The 21,597-nt window shown below is 42.4% G+C and overlaps 1 protein-coding gene across 4 annotated transcripts in view; it reads left to right on the top strand.

Moving 5' to 3' along the window:
* LOC129829259 (uncharacterized) overlaps positions 1-21,597 on the top strand; it is a 97,507-nt gene that overhangs the window by 60,444 nt on the left and 15,466 nt on the right. The window contains exon 11 of one of the 4 annotated variants that reach the window (XM_055890967.1): positions 7,843-7,939. The exons of the other annotated variants lie outside the window; for them this stretch is intronic. Coding sequence (XP_055746942.1) covers positions 7,843-7,848 — 6 coding nt within the window. The 3' untranslated portion in view covers positions 7,849-7,939. Of the gene's footprint in view, positions 1-7,842; positions 7,940-21,597 lie in introns of those variants that run through there. 4 annotated transcript variants of the gene reach the window in all.

The following is a 21,597-nucleotide window of genomic DNA, read 5'->3' as shown; positions in this document are numbered from 1 at the left end:
TTGGAAATTGCTCCTAAGGATGAACCAGACTTGTGGAGGTCTACAATTTTTTGACTGACTATTTTTGATTTTCCCATGATGTCAAGCAAAGAGGCACTGAGTTTGAAGGTAGGCCTTGAAATACATCCACATGTACACCTCCAATTGACTCAACTGATGTCAATTAGCCTATCAGAAGCTTCTAAAGCCATGGCATCATTTTCTGGAATTTTCCAACCTGTTTAAAGGCACAGTCATTTTAGTGTATGTAAACTTCTGACCCACAGTAATCGTGATACAGTGAATTATAAGTGAAATAATCTGTCTTTAAACAATTTTGGGAAAAATTACTTGTGTCATGCACAAAGTAGATGTCCTAACCGACTTGCTAAAAATATAGTTTCTTAACAAGAAATGTGTGGAGTGGTTGAAAAATGAGTTTTAATGACTCCAACCTAAGTGTATGTAAACTTCCAACTTCAACTGTATATGTTTTTTCTTCTCAACTCTCAATATTCAGCTCAATAGCAACCATTTTACAGCCAAGGTACAGTATTTGATATGGCTTTGAGACACAGTTTGGAGCGGTGTACATGCGCGAAATGGGCACCGGTCATTGCGAGGACATAGGCCTATAGGCAACTGCAAAGTTTTTTTTTAGGACATTACATTTACTGTTGGATGAATACATGGCTACTAGCAGTGGGCATTATATTTCAAGTTAGCGATCTAGTTTATGTGTTTTGAGTTTCCACTTCCTCAGGTGTTGAACCCCAAATTAATTAGCCTATGCTATTAGTTAGTGCACATAAAGATCTCAATTGAACAACAATAAAAATCTGGAAATTCTGAAGTCCTATTATGACAGAAAAATAGAGCAACTATAGTTGCCCAAAATTCACGACAATCACTGGATTAGGTTTCAAATCAAAATATCTTGAACCATGCATTACTGCTTGGACGTGTTAGATAAAAACAAACATATTTCTTGAATACTTCAGTAGTTTATTTATTATACTTCTTAAAAAAGCACTATGAATTACTTTATAAGATGGTTCCCTGACCATATCATGGGCGGGTGCCACCAACTGTAAAAGTTAGTGGCACCAGTGACACGAGGGGGAAACGTTAGTCTGGAGCCATGTAATAATAATTAACACTTAGGATAGGTGTTGATTCAGAGGAACACATACAGTATGACGGGTACTAATTTGCAATATAGTCGAAGTCGTTAGCGTGGTTTTTATAACGTATAAGGCTTAAGCAGACAGACAGACAGACAGACAGACAGACAGACAGACAGACAGACAGACAGACAGACAGACAGACACAGACAGACAGACAGACAGGACAGAGAACAAGAAGATGCTGAGACAGAGACAGAAATAGTTGAGATATCCTGTACTGTACTTGCAATGTTGTGTGCCAGCACTACTGCCTGTATGTAAGGAGGGTGTGTAGGGTCAGGGTATATGTGTGGGGATGGGTTATGTGTCTGCTGAGCTCACACATTCTTGCAGGGTACTTGTACATCTATACTGTATCAGTCTGTATCTGTGTGTACCCAATTTTGACACAAAGGACACTTTAAACCATTCAAATGTGCACTAGGGGCCACTGTCCTGTTCTCTAGTCCCACATACTATCGCTCAGCAGAAATAGTATGTCAAACAGAGAGATGTTTGCACACTAGTCATAGTCCTGACACAACCCCCCCAAATGATTCAGTGTTCAATCAGGGTTTTAGACAGACATAGCTTTCCTATCAGCAATTATAGGAAAGGATAGGTGTTGTGCATTGAGGTTGTGCCGCAGAGCATCATGTGGGTTCTAAGTGTTGAGATGGGCAAGTTCTAGATAAATGGTTGAAATAATTCCTGTCTCCCATCTCATCATTTTTGAATTGTTATAAAGATGTTGTTATGAATCCCCCCCAGACATAACAAAAGATTGGCGACAAGAAAGTCTGAACCTACAGAAACTATTCTATCCGGAAAATTCTTGGGTCGTAAACAATTGTTGGACATTTTGGCTCGTTCAGTGTGACAGGGTCTAGGTCTGCCGATTAAGTACCACTACGTGTGGTCGTAGTCTCCGACCAAGTTTTGGCAGTGTCAGAAGCCAATCCCAGTGACTGACCAATAGTAACACGGTAGCACTGAGTATGATTATTATTGTGAATAGTCAGATGAATATAATAGTTTGATTTAAATGTTTACATACTTTGCAAGAAGAAAGATTTCCCTAATAATCTTGTTTACATGACACATTCAAAATCAAGTTACCCGATGGGATTTAATAAATGCACAAAATTGCCAAAATAAATGTTCTACCACAAATGACTGTTATTTTTGGGAAGCCTATTTGATTCTGAGTTTGGACATATAAAGTTTGTATGTGAAAACTATTTCTAAGACACATACTTTTAGTTTTTCACTCGTCCATAAGCATAGAGGGAGGCTTGCGCTGCCTGTGCTGACAAATGCTAAGCTCAAAAACACCGCTGCACAAACATAATTTCCTGGGTCCGACTGTTGTACTCATCACCCAAGGCATCAGTACTTCGTTCACAGTATTTCCCATTATCAAGGGCCATATTCAAGGGATGTCCAATGTCACCTCTGTTGTTTGCCCTGGCGATAGAACCCCTTTCTATTAAGCTAAAGGCCACACCCTCAATACATGGTATCTACAGATGCGGACTGGAACACAAAGTTTCCTTGTATGCAGATGACTTGCTTTTATTTATCTCAGACCCTGAAGCGTTTGTCCCTGAGGGACGTACTGCGTAGGTTTGGTGTGTTTTCAGGGCTATACATTGAATTTCTCAAAAAAATGAATGCTTTCCTATTAATTAATTAGCATTACAAATTCCACAGGATACTATTCCATTTTGTATGTCAAAGTCTGGCTTTAAATATTTAGGGATCAATATCACCCATACCTTGTCTTCCCTCCATGATGAGAACTTTACTCCCCTGATTAACAAACTTAAACTGGACTTTCAGAGCTGGAGTATTCTCCATTTTACTTCAGCTGGTAAAGTGAATTGGATCAAGATGTATGTATTGCCCAGATTTCTGTATGTCTCCCTCCCTCCTACCTGACTTTGCCACACTACCCTTTAGCTCCCCCCGTTGTCCCTGATTGAGAATCAGCTGTCTCTGATTGAGAACCATATTAGGCTGAACACAGAAACAGACGAACTAGACACACAACATAGAATTCCCACCCAGCTCACGTCCTGACCAACACTAAACAAGCTAAACACATAAGAACTCTGGTCAGGACGTTACATTTTCACTTCAGTGGATAAGCTTATATATATTTTTCTATTGGCCGGTGATAATCCAAGAATACGTAAAGCATTTCTCCAGAGAGATAAAACACATGCAGGACTAGCCCTTCCTAACTTTTTGTATTATTCCTGGGCAGCGAATATACAAAATATTATTTACTGGCTTCCCACCCCAGAAGCTGACTGGTGTCAAACATAAGCCAATTCCTGTTTCTCCTCCTCTTTGCCAGCCTTAGCCACCTCCAATCTCCCTCTTTCAGCTTCGCGCTACACATCCAATCCAAATGTTGTCAATATTTTTATATTCAAGGTCTTATATGTAATACTCACCTCTTCCTTCCAGGCAAACTGGTTTCAGTTTTCTGGCTGTGGCAGAGGAATGGCCTTACTAAGTTTAATTACCTTATATTGATGGCACCTTTGCCAATTTCGAAGACCTCACTATCAAATTGAATCTACCCCATTCAAGTTTATTTAGGTATTTCCAATTCCGCCAGTTTATTCGCACTCGAAGCCCAACCTTTCCAATTCTATCACCCGGATCGGGACTGGATGCCATTTTGAAAACACCTTTTCAACTATCCTGTATTCTTTAGATAATCATGTCCCTTGATAACCCATCACTCAATAAAATCCGATCTGAGTGGGAAAGGGAACTTGGTGGAGAGATCACTGATGAAGTCTGGAATGATGCCTTACTTACTGTAGATGGAAGCTCCTCTTGTGCCCGGCTAAGCCTTATACAGTTTAAGGTACTTCACCGTATCCATTTCAGCAAGGCCAGATTATCCAAATTCTACCCAAATATTGATGGTACATGTGACAGGTGTAAAGACGAAATGCATCCTGGGAATCATAATCATGCTGTAGACGGGGGCAATACAGAAGGTTCAAAATGATCGTGCAGCATGGAATCGTGCAGCATGACTAACAAAAACAATAAAACATCAAGATGTTTATCAAATCTTACAGTAGAACTTTGGAATTAAAAACGGATTAATGAGTGAACTTGAGGATGAAACGTCAGTGAGTGAAGTGAATGAAGATCACGTGACTGAAAAAAATATTGCATGTTTGAGGTTGGACAATATCGAAGTGATTGACAATCAGGAGCCTTTTGAGAAACAAAAAATGGCTGGAATTGTTGGAAACATTGGACAGTTTGATTAAAGTATTGAACAGTGGAGCTCATATACAGAATGGTTTGAATATTTTGTTTTTGCAAATGACATTGATGAGGACATAATTTGTTGTGTTATTCTTTAGGCTACATAACTACATCCTTAGAAGATACTTCCGTTCTGTATGTGATAGCTATGTTATAATGCATCTATGTCTCTCGTGGTAAACTTGAGTAGTGCAGCAGAGCACAACATATTTCCCTCTTGTGAAAGTAAAGAGCTCTCTAAGCATGACCCAAATAAAGCAATTCACAATGCTTGAATTTAACCATTATTATTTTACCAAGCACATAATAATAACAATGTTAAAAGACAGCACAGTAGCCATGATGACAGTAACATCAGAATATCAAATGTACACTTTAGCAGTCAATTATAATATTTTCTTTTTACTTACAACCTTCCAGATTTACTGAATATAGTCCTTTAGCCAAGCCGGGCTTCGTCTGACTCTAAATTGACTCTGAGCATCAGTTTGAATAGTCTGTTGCGAGTGCAATGGAACTTTGAGATGCGCATCACCGACACAGTGAGAGATGCGACGCATTCCGGCAAGCGGCAGGTAGGCTAGTGGTTAGAGCGTTGGACAAGTAACCTGAAAGGTTGCAAGAACGAATCCCTGAGCTGACAAGGTAAAAAATCTGTCGTTCTGCCCCTGAACAAGGCAGTTAATTAACCCACTGTTCCTAGGTCGTCATTGAAAATAATATTTTGTTCTTAACTGACTTGCCTAGTTAAATAAAGGTAAAATTAAAACGACATAGGTGCTTGGTCCTTTAGTTTAGATAACTTTCGGTGGCGCACTGTACTTCGGTGTACCCTTTTTGACATAAAATGGGAGTTTTACATGCGCACAATCTCCCTTTTTGAGGCCTCTGTGTAGGATTTCACTTTTCTTGAGTGGCACGCACTCTGTGTCGGACATATAGTTTCCAAGGCTTTCCCTCTCAGATCGCGGTTTGGAGACAGTCTTTTAAAACGTGGTTCCAGCATTCCACCTCGCCATTTGCTCGTTGGTAGTACACAGACACTTTGGAGTGTTTAATGTCTCTGTAATGTAGGAACAAAATCCATTCATCTAAAGTGAATTGGGCACCATTATCGCTTACGATTTCGGTAAAGTTTTCATTGCGACTGAACATATCAATTAAGTACTTACTGACATTCTGGGTAGATTATTATTAGGTACATATTTTTAAATATTAAATTATTAACCTATCATCACTAATATAATATTTTATTTACAATGTACAAATGAAACTAACGATTTCTTTTTCTTTTCTTGTTTTTGGCAAAAAGTAAACAACAAATTAAAGTGCCAGGGAGGAGTTATTGTGACAGGGTAGGATATAAAGTGTTGATTCGTGTTTCCTAGGGGACCCTATAAGCTTTGGCTACATTGCATGTTTTCCCTTAGCTACTTATTGTAGCGAACATATTCTTGCATTGCATATTCCTCTTTGATTTAGAAGACACTGTTGCACAAACAACATGCTGATTTAGATCTACACCATTACTGGTATTATCAGGCTGTATTAGCTAGCTACTTTTGCTTTTACTCAGTACATTTATTAGCTAGCTAGCTAGCTATTAGCATTAGCGGCTAACAATTAGCGTCTCACAAGATTTAGGGCAACTTGCTAAGAAAATACAAACTAGCTGTTTGCTGATGTAAGAAACACAAACGAATAGTTTCATTATAGAACGCTAGTGGATATATATTAATAAGCAAAGTGAAAACAGCATTGTTGCATGTGCTGCATTGACCATGCAGACTGAATGCAAGGGTCTTGTGGTTGAACATCAAATGTGCTCCTTGAGTGAGGGGTTGTGGCACAGAGAGAAAGCAGAGGTGACTCAAGTAGCGAAGTAAACTATAAAAATTGACATTACACATGGCGTATCACATTTAACAAATTAAACATTCAAATACCAATATAGAAGGTAAAGTAAAAACCCAAACCGGTCCCTTCATCAATACTGGTATATCATAAAATAAGGTATACCACCCAGACCTACTCCCAATGTCCCGTTCACGTGATCTCAGCTGCAGAACGGGCGTTCTTGGACCTCAAACACCAATTCACTACCGTCCGGCAGTTTGTGGTGGAGGTCGATGCTTCGGACGCCGGAGTGGGGTCGGTCCTGTCCCAGCGTTCGGCCCAAGACCAAAAGCTGCATCCCTGCGCTTTCCTCTCCCATTGTCTCAACACCACGGAAAGGAATTACAAAGTGTGTAACTGAGAACTACTCGCGGTGACAATGGTGTTGGAGGAGTGGAGGCACTGGTTAGAGGGGGGGAACACCCATTGATAGTATGGTCAGATCACAAGAACCTGGAATATCTCCGCACCACCAAGCGCCTCAACTCCAGGCAAGCTCTATGGACCCTGCTATTCACTCGATTCAACTTCATCATCTCCTACCGTCCGGGGTCCTAGAATGTGATGCTCTTTCACGCCTCTATAGCACAGCTGCTACACCAATGGACCCCGAGACCATCTTCCCTACCTCTTGTCTCGTGGCTGCACTCATCTGGGGTATGGAGAACCATGTCCGTGAGGCGCAGCGTTCCCAGCCGGTACAACAACATTTTTGGTGGCCCACCTTGGTTCCTGACGTCTCCGTGTTCGTCGCCGCCTGCACAGTGTGTGCCCAGAATAAAACTCTGCGGCAAGCTCCTGCTGGCCTCCTTCAACCTCTTTCCATTCCTTACCACCCCCAATTCCATATATCCCTGGACTTCGTCACAGGTCTCCCTTCATCAGATGGCAACACCACTGTGGTGGATAGGTTTTCCAAAACCGCCCATTTCATTCCCCTTCCCTACCTGCAGCCAAGGAAACGACCCAGCTCATGGTGCAGCACATCTTCTGGATCCATGGACTTCCGGTGGACAAGGTGTCCGACCGCGGTCCTCAGTTCTCGTCCCGGTTCTGGAAGGCATTCTGAACCCTCATTGGGGCATCGGCCAGCCTCCAATCTAACGGCCAGTCGGAGAGAGCCAATCAGGACCTGGAGACAACCCTTCATTGCCTCGTCTCCGCCAACCCCACCACCTGGAGCCAGCAACTCGTATGGGTCAAATACACCCAAAACCCTTCCCTGCTCGGCCACTGGTCTCTCACCATTCAAGTGTTCCATGGGTTATCAGCCTCCACTTTTCCCTGAGCAGGAGAAGAGGTCAACATACCCTTGGCCCAGATGTTCGTCCGCCACTGTGGCCATAGCTGGAAGAGAGCCTGGTCTGGGACCCCAGCTCCCCGCTATCAGCCCTTTCTCCATCTCTAAGGTCTTTGGCCCCTCTGCTGTTCGCCTTCTGTCCACTTTCCATGTATCCAGAATTAAACCCTTGTCTCACAGCCCTTTGTCTCCTGTTTCCAGGCCTAACCCTCTCGCCCGTCTCATCGAATGGCCATCCGACTTACACGGTCCTGAGTGTTCTACCTCGGGGCAGGGGATTCCAGTACCTGGTTGACTGGGAGGGTTATGGCCCGGAGGAGAGGTGCTGGGTCCCCGCTAGGAAAACCCTGGACCCAGCCCTCATCGCTGAGTTCCGCCGCTGGCACCCCGGTCAACCAGGTATGTGCCCGGGTAGGATGCCAGGTGGGCCCCTGGGGGGGGGGGGGGGGGGGGGGGGGGGGAGTACTGTCACACCCTGATCTGTTTCACCTGTCCTGTTCTTGTCTCCGCCCCCCACCAGGTGTTTCCCTTTGTACCCATTATCTCCTGTGTATTCATACCTGAGTTTTCTGTTTGTCTGTTGACAGTTCGTCTTATGGAAAATGCCTGATGAAGACCTAAGGGTCGAAACATTGTAAATGTTATCACCTAGGAGCATGAGCAGCAGTGTGCTGCGTTTTCCTTTCTGTTTACCATGAGTTTACCTTTAACTCCAGCACCTGCGGAAAGTACCTGGATGTGCGTGTGTTCTTCAGCTCTGCCAGTTTGTCTTGTCCCGTCAAGTCCTACCAGCGTGTTTTCCCATTTTTCAAGTTTCTATAGCTGCTGTTTTCTAGTCTTCCCGGTTTTGACCATTCTGCCTGCCCTGACCCTGAGCCTGCCTGCCGTTCTGTACCTTTCTGACTCTGCCCTGGATTACTGACCTCTGCCTGCTCTTGACCTGCCATTTGCCTGCCCTCTGTTCTGTAAATAAACATCTGTGATTCGAACTGTCTGCATCTGGCTGCCACCGGACCTCTGCTGTCCTGATAATAACAGTTAATGATATCTAGAGATAGAGGATAGAGTTAATTCAAGGGATCTCTCTCTCTATATATATAAAAACATTAATGGTGCCCCAACTTTGATTAATTTGGATAAGATAACCAAATGTATTACAATATATTAGATCAATTAATTATTCCACTAATAAATCAGAAAATGATCTGGAATATCCATAGCCAAAGTTACAACACTTCCTAGCATCTGGCCATCATTTCCTGTAGCATTGATAGCCACCAAGTAGTTGTTGAAGATTTGCAACCACATGGCAGACGGCATCATAGATTGACCAGGGGAGGGCAGGAATTGAGTAGGTAATGATGCTAAAGCTGCCGCATAGGGCCAAATACATTTAAGTTACTACGCAGCCTACTACAGCCAGACAGACCATAAGATGTATGGGGATATTGTGGAAATTCTGAAAGGACACTTTTCACCTAAACCAGTAGTTATTACTGGAAAGGTTCCACAGAAGAAATCAAGAAGAGGGAGAATCAGTGACAATGTTTTCTGCTGCATTAAAGAACCTATCAGAGCACTGTGAGATTAATGATATACTAAATGACACCATTAGAGAGAGACGTGTACTCAAAAGAGGCTATTGCCTGAAAGTAATCTGACCTTGTCAAAGGCCATTGAAGTCAGTGTGTCCATGAAAATAGCTGCTAAAGAGGGTCATCAGTTGGATTCATCAGGACAAGTGCACAGAAGAAATCAAGAAGATTGCCAGTGAGAGGTTGATAGATGTCGTCACAGTCTGCTAGAACCGAGGAGCTTGGTGTTCTACCCCAGAGGAGACAGCATTCCCCAAAGCCCAGAAGATGGTAACCCAGAAGAGGTCTCATGGGGGAGACCTGGTTCTTTTCTTTATTGTTTTAAAATAAACACCCTTGAAACTGAGTTATCACACTTGTGTCTGATCTGCGTAAACATTTAGATCAAACCTCCTGGTCTGCCACAATGCGTACAATGACACATGGAGACACAGTACTACCCGCCATCTTAAAGAAACATGGATAAGTCTTTAATGGAGCTTAGGGTAGCATGAAAGATGTTACAGTGAAGCTTAGCATTAAGCCAGACAGCAAAACAACGTTTCTGAAAGGACGACCAGTACCTTATGCTATCAGACTAAAGGTTGAGGCTGATTTGGACACTTTAGTCAAGAAAAAAGAACTGGAGCCGGTCAGCATGAGTGAATGAGAAGCACCCACCGAACCAGTCCTTAATAAGAAGGATGGTGGAATCAAGATATGTGGAGACTTTAACAGAGTTAACCTTGTGTTGTCTGCTGAGCAGCATCCGCTACCACACATCAACAACCTTAGCTGGGGGTCAAAAGTTCAGCAAAATTGACCTCTGCCAAGCCTACTTGCAGATGCACATGGATGAAAAGTCAAAGGAGCTGCTGACTGTCGTGACACAGAAGGGGCTCTTCAGGTACTGTCGTCTACCACTTGGAACCACAAGTGTGCCAGCGCTGTTCCAGAGGGCGATGGACCAGATCTTGAGTGGATTGCCAAGAGTACAATGTTACCTGGATGACATTCTCATTACTGGGAAAGATGAAGAGGACCATCTCCAGAACTTGGATGTGACCTAACAGAGATGGAAGGAATACGGACTGCAAGTTTGTAAGGACAAATGTGCATTCTTCCAATCATCGGTTGAACACCTTGGACACGTCATCAACGCCACGGGCCTGCAAAAGGCTCCATCCAAGATCAAGGCTATCAGAACGTCATCCAACTACGTTCTTTCCTGGGGTTACTGAATTACTCCGGACGCTTTTGTAATGGCTTCCGTCGGTAGAAGGAGAGGAGGACCAAAGCGCAGCATTTATTAGAATACTTCTTCAATACGAACAAAACAATAAACAAACGAAAACCAACGAAGCTACAGTCCTGAACTAGAGAACATAGAACCCATGAACGCACCAACAGGAACAATCACCCACAAACAAACAGTGAAAACAGGCTACCTTAATATGGTTCCCAATCAGAGACAACGTAAAACACCTGCCTCTGATTGAGAACCATATCAGGCCAAATGACAACCTAAACATAGAAACACATAACATAGACTACACCCACCCAGCTCACGTCCTGACCAACTAAACAAAGACTAAACAAAGGAAATAAGGTCAGGAACGTGACAGCTTTATTCCGAGCTTAGCAACGAAGCTGAAGCCGCTGCATGCCTTTACAGAAAAAATACATGATTTCACATATGGAAAATCACATGATTTCACATGAAATTTCACATATGAAATCTTGTGAAATGTGTTTTTGGAACACTTCACATGTGATCACATGTTTTCATGTGTATTTTCATGGCATTACATGTTGCTTTACATGTTGTCACATGATATCACATTAACTTCACATAAGATCACATGAAAACGTGTGACATTCATGTGGTTTTTACATAAGGGATGTCAGGTACTGCTATGTCAGGACAAAACATGGAAAAGGACTGAACAATGCAAGGAAGCATTTGGGAAAACCAAGGAAACACTTCTGAAATCTGAGGCATTGACACACTTTGACCCATCATTGCCCATCCAACTAGCTTATGATGCTAGTCCATATGGTGTGGGAGCAGTCGTGCCCCATATCATGCCTTCTGGTAAGAGAAGCTTTCACATTGAGGACATTGAAATAAGCAGAAAGTAACTATGCACAGATAGAACGAGAAGCCGTAGGGATTGTTTTTGGAGTATCTGTACAGGAGGAAGTTCACCCTTCTTACAGATCATTTTCTGCCGACGAGCATCTTTGGACTGAATACTGGCATTCTGTCACTTGCTGCAAGCAGAATGCAAAGGTGGGCTTTGTTGTTCTCAGCACACACCTACGACATCAAGTACCGCAAGTCAGAACTGCACCGCAAAGTAGATGGACTTTCCAGGTTACCACTACCTGTGGTCAAGCCAGAGTCACATCAAGTGGACATCTTCTACTTCAGACAAGTGGAAAATGCACCAGTCACTTCAACACAAGTGCGGAGAAACACCAGAAGCAGTGTTATCTGAAGTGATGGACATTATCATCAAAGATAGAGCCGCAGGAGATGCTCCGGAACTGAAACCCTACCTTTCGATGAGAACTGAGCTGTCAGTACAGTCCGGTTGTTTGCTGTGGGGGAGGAGAGTTATCATTCTATCTTCGCTGAGGAAACCAGTGTAAAACAGCTACACCCAGGTCATTGTGGAATGGTTTGCATGAAGGAAATTGCACAAAGCTACTTCTGGTGGCCTGGATTAGATGGAAGTATTGAGGAGAAAGTGAAAACATGTTCCTCATGTCAGAAGGTTTGCAACATACCTCATCTTGCACCTCATCTTGCACCTCTTCATCTGTGGGATTGGCCGGAAGAGGCGTGGCAACAAATACACGTCGACTTTGCAGGTTCATTTGAGGACAGAATGTTGCTCGTGGTCGGGGATGCAAATATCAGGTCTGCACCGTATCATCCATTTACCAATGGACTGGTGGAGAGGTTTGTACAGACCACGAAACATGCCTTAACAATAGAACCGCCATAGGCCAGTGCCCCCTGCCATATGATTTTGTATTTAAAATAAATCTGCCATTTTGAAGACAACGTCCTCCTACTTTCCTGACTTTTTCTAAATAGTTGTATTTTAAATTACTCAGTTGTCAGAATTTCTTAATTACAAAGAGAAAAAATATTTAGAGCCTGTTAACCAGTTTTTTCACAAATATTCCTAATTTAAGGGGCCATGACAAATGTGCTGCTGGGCGTTAGTACCATGGCGCTAATGTGTCTCTCTCCTCACTGAATGAATGCCGTCAATGGATGAATGGGCGCTAGAAACTGGTAATCGTGCATGTGACTTAATATTGATATTTGAATTAACTGGATAATGAGGGTGAAGAGGGTGATTTCATTTAGAACAATAGTCTGGTGATGATGAAGAATTGTGAACACCAAGAAAGAAGCTACTGCTGCCAAGGACACAGCCAAAGCAACAAGGTGTCGTACTCCTCCTCGGCATAGTGCTCTCAATAACTTAACTTGCTAGTTTTCCTGTCTGTAAAGAGAAGGGCGTGCTGAACATTGATCCCGCTGCTCTGATTGAATAGAGCGAAGCTGTCTCCGTTCACTCACTTCATATTTAACCTGAAGCTGTCTCTGTTCACTGCCTCCTGTTAGCCTGCTACTATGATAAATCAATAGGCGAGAAAGTTTGCTAGAAAGCTATCAATATGCATAATATCTAACAAGCGAAGCGAGAGTAGAGAAAGAAGAAGAAATGCTGATGCGGACTCTGACTGAGTGACAGCAAACTTGTCTGCCCGCTGCAAGTTTTGAGGACAGGACACACAGACACACACAACTCCACGTCCTGCTCCTAATCTGCAGCTTTTTTGGTCCATAAACCTGCAGGGAGATAAGTAGACGTTGGTACAATACCTAGGCATAATTAAACACTAAATTTAAGGATACGATTACGAGTATAGCCATGTTGTAACACCCATATTACAACACAGTAGATGAATCTGATAGGTTAAAGAGGATGCCCGGTACTTGGAGGCTGAGAAGCCCAGTGGTTCTAGTGCTAAAAGTGTCTCAGGGTCAAGGGACACTGCACCAACGCTTTAACAGCTTCTTGCTATCCTACAGGAACATGCCTCATGCAGCCACCAAGGCTTTGCCTGCATCGAAGCTTTCCCACAAGCTTCAACCTACTCAAACCTCCCAACGCAACGGAGACAGTGCAACGTTAACAGGAGAGCCAAGTCAAACGTTGTGAACTGAGAGCAAAGGGCAGAGCTTTCAATCCTGGAGAAACCGTCTTAGCTAGGAACTACCTCAACGGACCAAAGTGGGATCCTGCCGAGCACGTCATCTGGTAAAGGCACACCGATCAGTTACTGTTGAGTAAAGCGACACCGACATAATCACCAGTCCACACCAGGAAGTGGTCCAGTACTTTTACTGGGTGACACCCTGACCCAGCAGTTGTCACCTAGGGGGGCTGACAGTCACCTCTCAGGACTGTTGTTCATAATGGGGACAATTTAAGCAGGAGGGGAGGAAATGTTCTGTATTGAGGTCGTGCAACAGAGCTTAATGAGGATTCTATGTGTTGAAATGAACACATTCTAGATAAATTGTTGAAATGATTCCTGTCTCCTGATTATTTAATTGTTATAAAAACATGGATATGAAACCAATGACACATAACAATTAGGATTTAGGGCCCTTGTGTAGCACATGGATAAGATTTTCACCTTGAGCCTTTAGCTACTCCTTAACTCCTATAGCTGCTCGGTCTTAGAAAAGCTACTTTAGCTGCTAATAAAATACCTATTTTAATTGGTTGTCTGCTAGCCCAAGCCAGTGAGTCATTGTGCACTGTGCAGAGGCCAGGGCCAGGGACTGTAAGCTTGCTCGCTCATTCTCTACTCTACAGTTGCTCTAGCTCAGAGGTTTTAAAAGCAGTTAACGATGCACTGAACTAGGTTACACTTAGAGAGGAAATATGCTGAAAAGGGGACATGAAACATCAGACATATGTGGGTTACATATGTTAGGGAACTCTTAATTAAAACAGTAATAATTTATATCATTGGTTATCTACTAGCAGAGTCTATCATATTTTGTCCTCTGTGGAATTTGAGGGTGAACTGTGCTTTTGCTTCTACATTTGGCTGTGTGTCTGTCCCCAAAACCTCTTAGAGACATTAGCCCAGGCCAGGATATCTTATGCCATGCTGCTGGGTGCCAGCCTTGCCAGTCTGGGCTTAGGGAAAGAGGTCATGTCTGAGGGGGGCGGGGGGGGGGGGGGGGGGGGGCACTGGTTGGCTGCTTAGATCAGCAGAGATGTGGGCTGTAGAGTGCACCCCCCTGCTCCCCAAGCTGTCTCACAAGTGAACATAAGAGAGATTGGACGAGAGAGGGAGAGAGTGTGCGCGTGTGTGCTCACTCGTTCGTGTATGTGAGAGCGAGAGAAACAGAGAGAGGCTCAGGCTTTTACTCACGACTAAAGATGTCCTTCAGACTGTCAGTTTTAATGCAGGCTGCTTTGGATTTCACTTAAGCTCCACTATGGGTCATCTCAGCTCCACCGCCTTTTATAAGGTCATACAAGGCATTTGCAAGGGCAGTGCATATATGAAAGGACAAGGAAAGATGTGTTCGGACAAAGCATTATCTCGTTGGATGCCTATTATAAGTTGTAGCCCTTTTCTCTTCCTCCTTTCTGCCCCTCCCTCTTCACGCAATATATTCCCCTAGTCTACCTTGTTTCTGTGGTATTTTTTGCATCTGTGCTTGAGCATACAGAGAATAGATCTAGCTCTTAGTCCTTTGTCTTGCCTCCCGGTTAGATATACAAACCTGAGATGTTTCAGTCTTGCGGTCCTACCGATGCATCACAAGCTGTGTGAGTGAAACCCTCATTAAATCTCTCGTCAGCCCAACGGCTGTAGATTTGGTGATTAATCCTGTTCCATTGTCCCTCTTACTGATTCTTAAGTCAATAAATCTATCTGACACATTCTCTGGAGGCTAGTCCTCCTCCTTCATCACTCTTCTCAGCCCAGGTTCCTGACAGGTGCTCCATTTTCTCCTCCATCTCTTTTCTTTCCGTTTTTTCTACTTCATATCTTGAGTGACTGGGTGCATGGTGGGGCCATTGTAGAGCATACAATACATACAAATTGTATTTTCTGGCATTGGTGAGACTGTTTTAAATTTCCGGTGTGCGATTGTAGCTATCATACTCCTGGGAAAGTGTTAGTACTAAAACTCTATCATTTGTGCAGCAGTCAAATGTAAGAACAGGAGCAAAAGCAATATGCTTTTATAAATGGTGTTACTGCATTTTGTTTTGGGATGTTATATTCATTATTCAATAGTGGTTGTCTTGAATGTTAACCTAAAAGTCTAAGCAGTTAGGGGGTGTACTAAGCTAACATATGGAATTGTTTTAAGATGGTCATACCATGGATCATTTAGCTATTTGATTTAGAATTTTAGGAACGCTTTAGTATTAAAAAATATTGAATTTGACCTTCACTACTATAGTCCGTAAAAACACATTGAATATCACATCCATAAATCGCATAAAAGACAGTCAAAGGAATAGGGTTTTGAAGTGTCTGTCCTATATCTAGGATATCTTCTTATGGCTGCAGCCCGACGCCGGTACACTTATGACAACAGCCACTTCAAGTGCAGGGCGCGAAATTCAAAAGATTTTTTTTTTTAAATATTTAACTTTCACACATTAACAAGTCCAATACAGCATATGAAAGGTACACATCTCGTGAATCCAGCCAACATGTCCGATTTTTAACATGTTTTACAGGGAAGACAAAATATGTAAATCTATTAGCTAACCACGTTAGCAAAAGACTCCACTTTTATTACTCCATCAGTTTTTTACTACATCAGTAGCTATCACAAATTCGGCCAAATAAAGATAAAAATAGCCACTAACCAAGAAACAACCTCATCAGATGACAGTCTGATAACATATTTATTGTATAGCATATGTTTTTTTCGAAAAATTTGCATATTTCAGGTATAAATCATAGTTTACATTGCAGCTACATTCAGAAATTGCACCGAAAGCAGCCATAATATTTACAGACACCAACGTCAAATACCTAATTACTCATCATAAAACATTTCTGAAAAATACATAGTGTACAGTAAATGAAAGACAGGCATCTTGTGATGCCAGACAATATTTCCGATTTATTAAGTGTTTTACAGCGAAAACAAAATGTAGCGTTATATTAGCTTAGCTTAGCACAATAGAAACACTTGGGCGCCGGCGACTACGACAGATATATGAAATAACATCATAAATTGGGTCTTACTTTTGCTGATCTTTCATCAGAATGTTGAACAAGGTGTCCTTTGTCCAGATGAGTCGTTGTTTGGATTCAGAATGGCAACTTTCTCTCTCCATTTAGCAAGCGCGCTAGCCGGGTTGCACGGATCTCTCCATGTAAACAAACGGAAGAGAACGGAACACGGCAAAACTCCCGAAAAAAATTCAATAATCTGATGAAACTATATTGAAAAAATATACGTTACGATGATAGCAGCATACCACCCTGCATACCACCGCTGGCTTGCTTCTGAAGCTAAGCAGGGTTAGCAGGGTTGGTCCTGGTCAGTCCCTGGATGGGAGTCCAGATGCTGCTGGAAGTGGTGTTGGAGGGCCAGTAGGAGGCACTCATTCCTCTGGTCTAAAAAAAAAAAAATATCCCAATGCCCCAGGGCAGTGATTGGGGACACTGCCCTGTGTAGGGTGCCGTCTTTCGGATGGGACGTTAAACGGGTGTCCTGACTCTCTGAGGTCATTAAAGATCCCATGGCACTTATCGTAAGAGTAGGGGTGTTAACCCCGGTGTCCTGGCTAAATTCCCAATCTGGCCCTCACACCATCATGGTCACCTAATAATCCCCAGTTTACAATTGGCGCATTCATCCCCCTCCTCTCCCCTGTAACTATTCCCCAGGTCGTTGCTGCAAATGAGAACGTGTTCTCAGTCAACTTACCTGGTAAAATAACGGTAAAATAAAAAAATAAATAAATATGGTGACATGTATCAAAATAAAATCAAAGCCAGAAATAATATTCGCCTATAACGTCAGCAAAACAAAAGGCAACCCCACTGTCCAAATTGCGTTCTTCAGAGTACCGGAAATTGGGTACACGTCATTCCAAGAGGATTTATTCCATCCCAGATCGAGATAATCACCTAATTTCTTCTCTCACAGCCTTCTTGACACCCAGAGGAAGGTGTTTGACGTGCATGTATACTAATAGCTCTTGTGCCCATTTATAGGCATGAAGAGGAAGAGAGCCTTGATTTCAGACTTTGAACTTCCGGATCAGGAAAAGTGCTGCAGAATGAGTTCTGTTTCACTCAGAGAAATAATTCAAACGGTTTTAGAAACTAGAGAGTGTTTTCTATCCAATAGTAATAATAATATGCATATTGTACGAGCAAGAATTGAGTACGACGCCGTTTGAAATGGACACATTTTATCAGGCTACTCAATACTGCCCCTTGCAGCCATAACAGGATATGTAAGAAAGCTCAGGAAATATTTTAGTTTTTTTGGACACATATTTCTAACCCTTTATTTTTGTTGGCACAAAACTACCTCCATACTTCCATTCATTTGTCTGGGTTACCCTCAGACGAGTCCGTTGGGCCTGTGGGGGTTGTAGAGCAAAACAGAGAACACCATCGAACACTGTTGTAGCTTGGTCCCTTTCCACCGCAGATACGGAAGGCCAACATAGGCGGATGAGATGGATTGAGATGCAGCCCATGCAAAAAAAACAGATATCTCCAGTTTAAACTATTGGGTTTTGATGCCATTTTTTTTGTACTATGTACATTTTTTGTACATTTTTTGTACATTTTTTTTGTACTATTTTTTGCACGGGTGCATCAATAGACTGTTATTAAACACACGCGTGTTGGTGACGCATGGGCTGGTTTGATCTTTTTCATTACTGGTTGAAATGATGGATTTTTACACACCAAACACACACACACATTGTACACACACACACACACACACACACACACACACACACACACACACACACACAGGGCTGGGGAGTAACGGATTAAATGTAACGGTAACTGTAATCCGTTACCAGCAAAAATATTGTAAACAGATTACAGATACTTTTGAAAAACTAGGTGATTACTTCAAGGATTATTTTTTAATTTTTATTTATTTATTTTATCGTTATTTTACCAGGTAAGTTGACTGAGAACACGTTCTCATTTGCAGCAACGACCTGGGGAATAGTTACAGGGGAGAGGAGGGGGATGAATGAGCCAATTGTAAACTGGGGATTATTAGGTGACCATGATGGTTTGAGGGCCAGATTGGGAATTTAGCCAGGACACCGGGGTTAACACCCCTACTCTTACGATAAGTGCCACGGGATCTTTAATGACCTCAGAGACTCAAGACACCCGTTTAACGTCCCATCCGAATGACGGCACCCTACACAGAGCAGTGTCCCCAATCACTGCCCTGGGGCATTGGGATATTTTTTTTTTTTTTAGACCAGAGGAAAGAGTGCCTTCTACTGGCCCTCCAACACCACTTCCAGCAGCATCTGGTCTCCCATCCAGGGACTGACCAGGACCAACCCTGCTTAGCTTCAGAAGCAAGCCAGCAGTGGTATGCAGGGTGGTATGCTGCTGGCAATTCAGAAAGGATGTTTGTGAAAAAGAATCTTTGACACTTCTCTGTTTTCGCAATGACATTGAAAAAAGGCGCAAATTTAAGTTTATTCCACCTCCTGAGCGAGTCTGACCACGATGTTGACACGCCAAATGTGTTTGATCAATCGCGGGAAACGAGCAGGAATAGGCTTTTGTAGGCTACAGTCCAAGGTATGTCTTCCAATTGTGCGAATACTGTCTGCATCCAAAGATGATCCAACTTGAATAAACTCTTGGAGGTAAGGATGCCAGCAGTGGTGTAGTCTACGGCGATACGGATATCACTTATTATTGTTATCTACATAGCGCATTGATGTGAATCACACTGCTGCTCTCATTTTGCTTTTTGTGCTTTACAGATTGTGGTTGTTGTGGATGGCTGTTCACAAATCTAAATGTGTATTTGAGCCCAATAATGGTTGAATTCAAGAAGTTTAAGCTGCCTATCAGTCACTGTTTTTGAAACCAGCGGACAGACAGTGAAACATTTGCTCATGCAACAGCTACATAGTGCGGATCCCAATTCATGCTGATAAAAAATAAAACCATAGGCTTAATGGACACATGCTCAAACTCGCACACTTTTGATAGATTTAAAGGGGCAATCTTTAATCTCATCATTGACTTATAAGTTATATCTATTTAAATCCATTGATTCTTGAAGAATATAACTTATAAATGCCTCATGAGCTTAGTTCAACTGTCACACTCCATGAGAATCCAAAATATAAGCATGTTTTTCTCCATTGTTTGTAAACATTGTAAATGTAAACAAACACTGTATAGCCTCATAACATGGTTAAAACAATCATTTTGATATCATGGATGGTCAGCTCTGTCTATTAATCTGAGAGTGGTTACATTTTCCAGGCTCATCCCTCAGTTTTTTACCAAAACAGAGGCAGTGCGATGATTTTGTTATTGTTTCATCTGTGGATTAGCCCTTAAACAGCTGCATATTATCAAGATATCAAAGTGTCACCAACAAAAAGGTAAACAATAGGCCTATAGCAAATGCAGCATATGGAATTCCCTTTTCACATGTAAATAGCACTTTTCAGTAGTGCTCAAAGCATGCCATTCCATGAGTGCAGCATTCATTTTTCAATTCGAATCATTGAGCCCAGTCAGTCCTCCATGACAACAAAATCATAAACAAAAGAGTAGGGCTGGCATAATAAGTCCTTCGTTTTGGGGTTATGCTCAGGTAAAACAATTTGGCTAATCTAGAATCTATCCAAGTCCTATTCTTGAAGATCAAGGGGAATAACATTTATTGGATTGACTGTAATTCTGATAAACTTTGGTTTTTAATGTAAAGGTATAATTTAATCAAATTATTATATGTAGTAGAAAGCGATGTGTTAGAAGAATCCTACATAACCAACCCATAAAGTCAAATTTAACATCGATATATGGCCAGCTATGTAAACTTTAACATTGATTCAACCTGAAATAGATGTTGTTCAATTGGTAACATACATTTTTGTCTTCTTCTAATACCTGTTAAGGGGAAAGTAACCTAAAAGTAGCTGAATGTAATCAGATTACATTACTGAGTTTGGGCAATCCAAAAGTTACGTTACTGATTACAACTTTGGACAGGTAGCTAGTGACTGTAACGGATTACATTTAGAAAGTAACCTACCTGTCACGTTCCTGACCTGTTGTCTGTTATTTTTGTATGTGTTTAGTTGGTCAGGGCGTGAGTTGGGGTGGGCATTCTATGTTTTGTCTTTCTATGTTTAGGCCATTGGTAATTAGCCTTATATGGTTCTCAATCAGAGACAGGTGTTTGTCGTTTCCTCTGATTGGGAACCATATAAAGGTAGGGTGTTCACACTGTTTGTTTGTGGGTGGTTGTCTTCCGTGTCTGTATTGTATGTTCGTACCACACGGGACTGTAGCGTTTTGTTTGTAGTCTATTCCTGTTCGTGAGTTCTTCGTGTTATATGTAAGTTCTCTATTTCAGGTCTGTCTTCGTTCGTTTTGTAATTATTCCAAGTGTTGTTTCGTGTTTGTCTTCGTGGTTGAATAAATTCATTATGTTCTCAAAACCCGCTGCATTTTGGTCTGATCCCTACTCCTCCTCTTCGGACGAAGAGGAGGAGAACAAGCGTTACACTACCCAACCCTGCACACACATACACACACAAAAGAAAACACACATGCTGATTCCAACCATCTCTCACCTTCCCTCACCTTACCGCTCTCTCTCCCACCTCACTGAGGCGACAAGCACTGAATGCTAGTTACCATTCAAAGTATATTGAGGCTTGTGTGTGTGTGTGTGTGCTGCGTGCGTGAGTGTGTGTGTGTGTGACTGGAGGAGGGAGTTGGAAGGCTGTGATTTGCTCCCAACAGAGAGGGGAGGGATGGAGGGAGGTGCGCATGCGAGCGAGAGAAAGAGAGCACATTCACAGTCGCTGTCTGGTTTCTTTCCTCAGTACGACTCTGGCAGCTCTCCTCCACAGCAGCAGAAAGACACAGAACCAAAAACAGAACGGTGAAAGATAGACAAGCAAAAGACAGAGAGAAACAAGGTGTGAAAGGCAACAGCAGGAGGGCAAGCTTTACTCTAAACCTCCCCCCTCCAGATGGCACAATGGGAAGAGATTTGGAACCGGTGAAAAGTGGGAGCGAGACAAGACGTGATCTAGAAGAACAA

Source organism: Salvelinus fontinalis, chromosome 30, assembly GCF_029448725.1.
Source record: "Salvelinus fontinalis isolate EN_2023a chromosome 30, ASM2944872v1, whole genome shotgun sequence".
Taxonomy (NCBI): domain Eukaryota; kingdom Metazoa; phylum Chordata; class Actinopteri; order Salmoniformes; family Salmonidae; genus Salvelinus; species Salvelinus fontinalis.
Note: the sequence above shows the minus strand (reverse complement) of the source record. Positions and strands in the feature narration are given on the sequence as shown.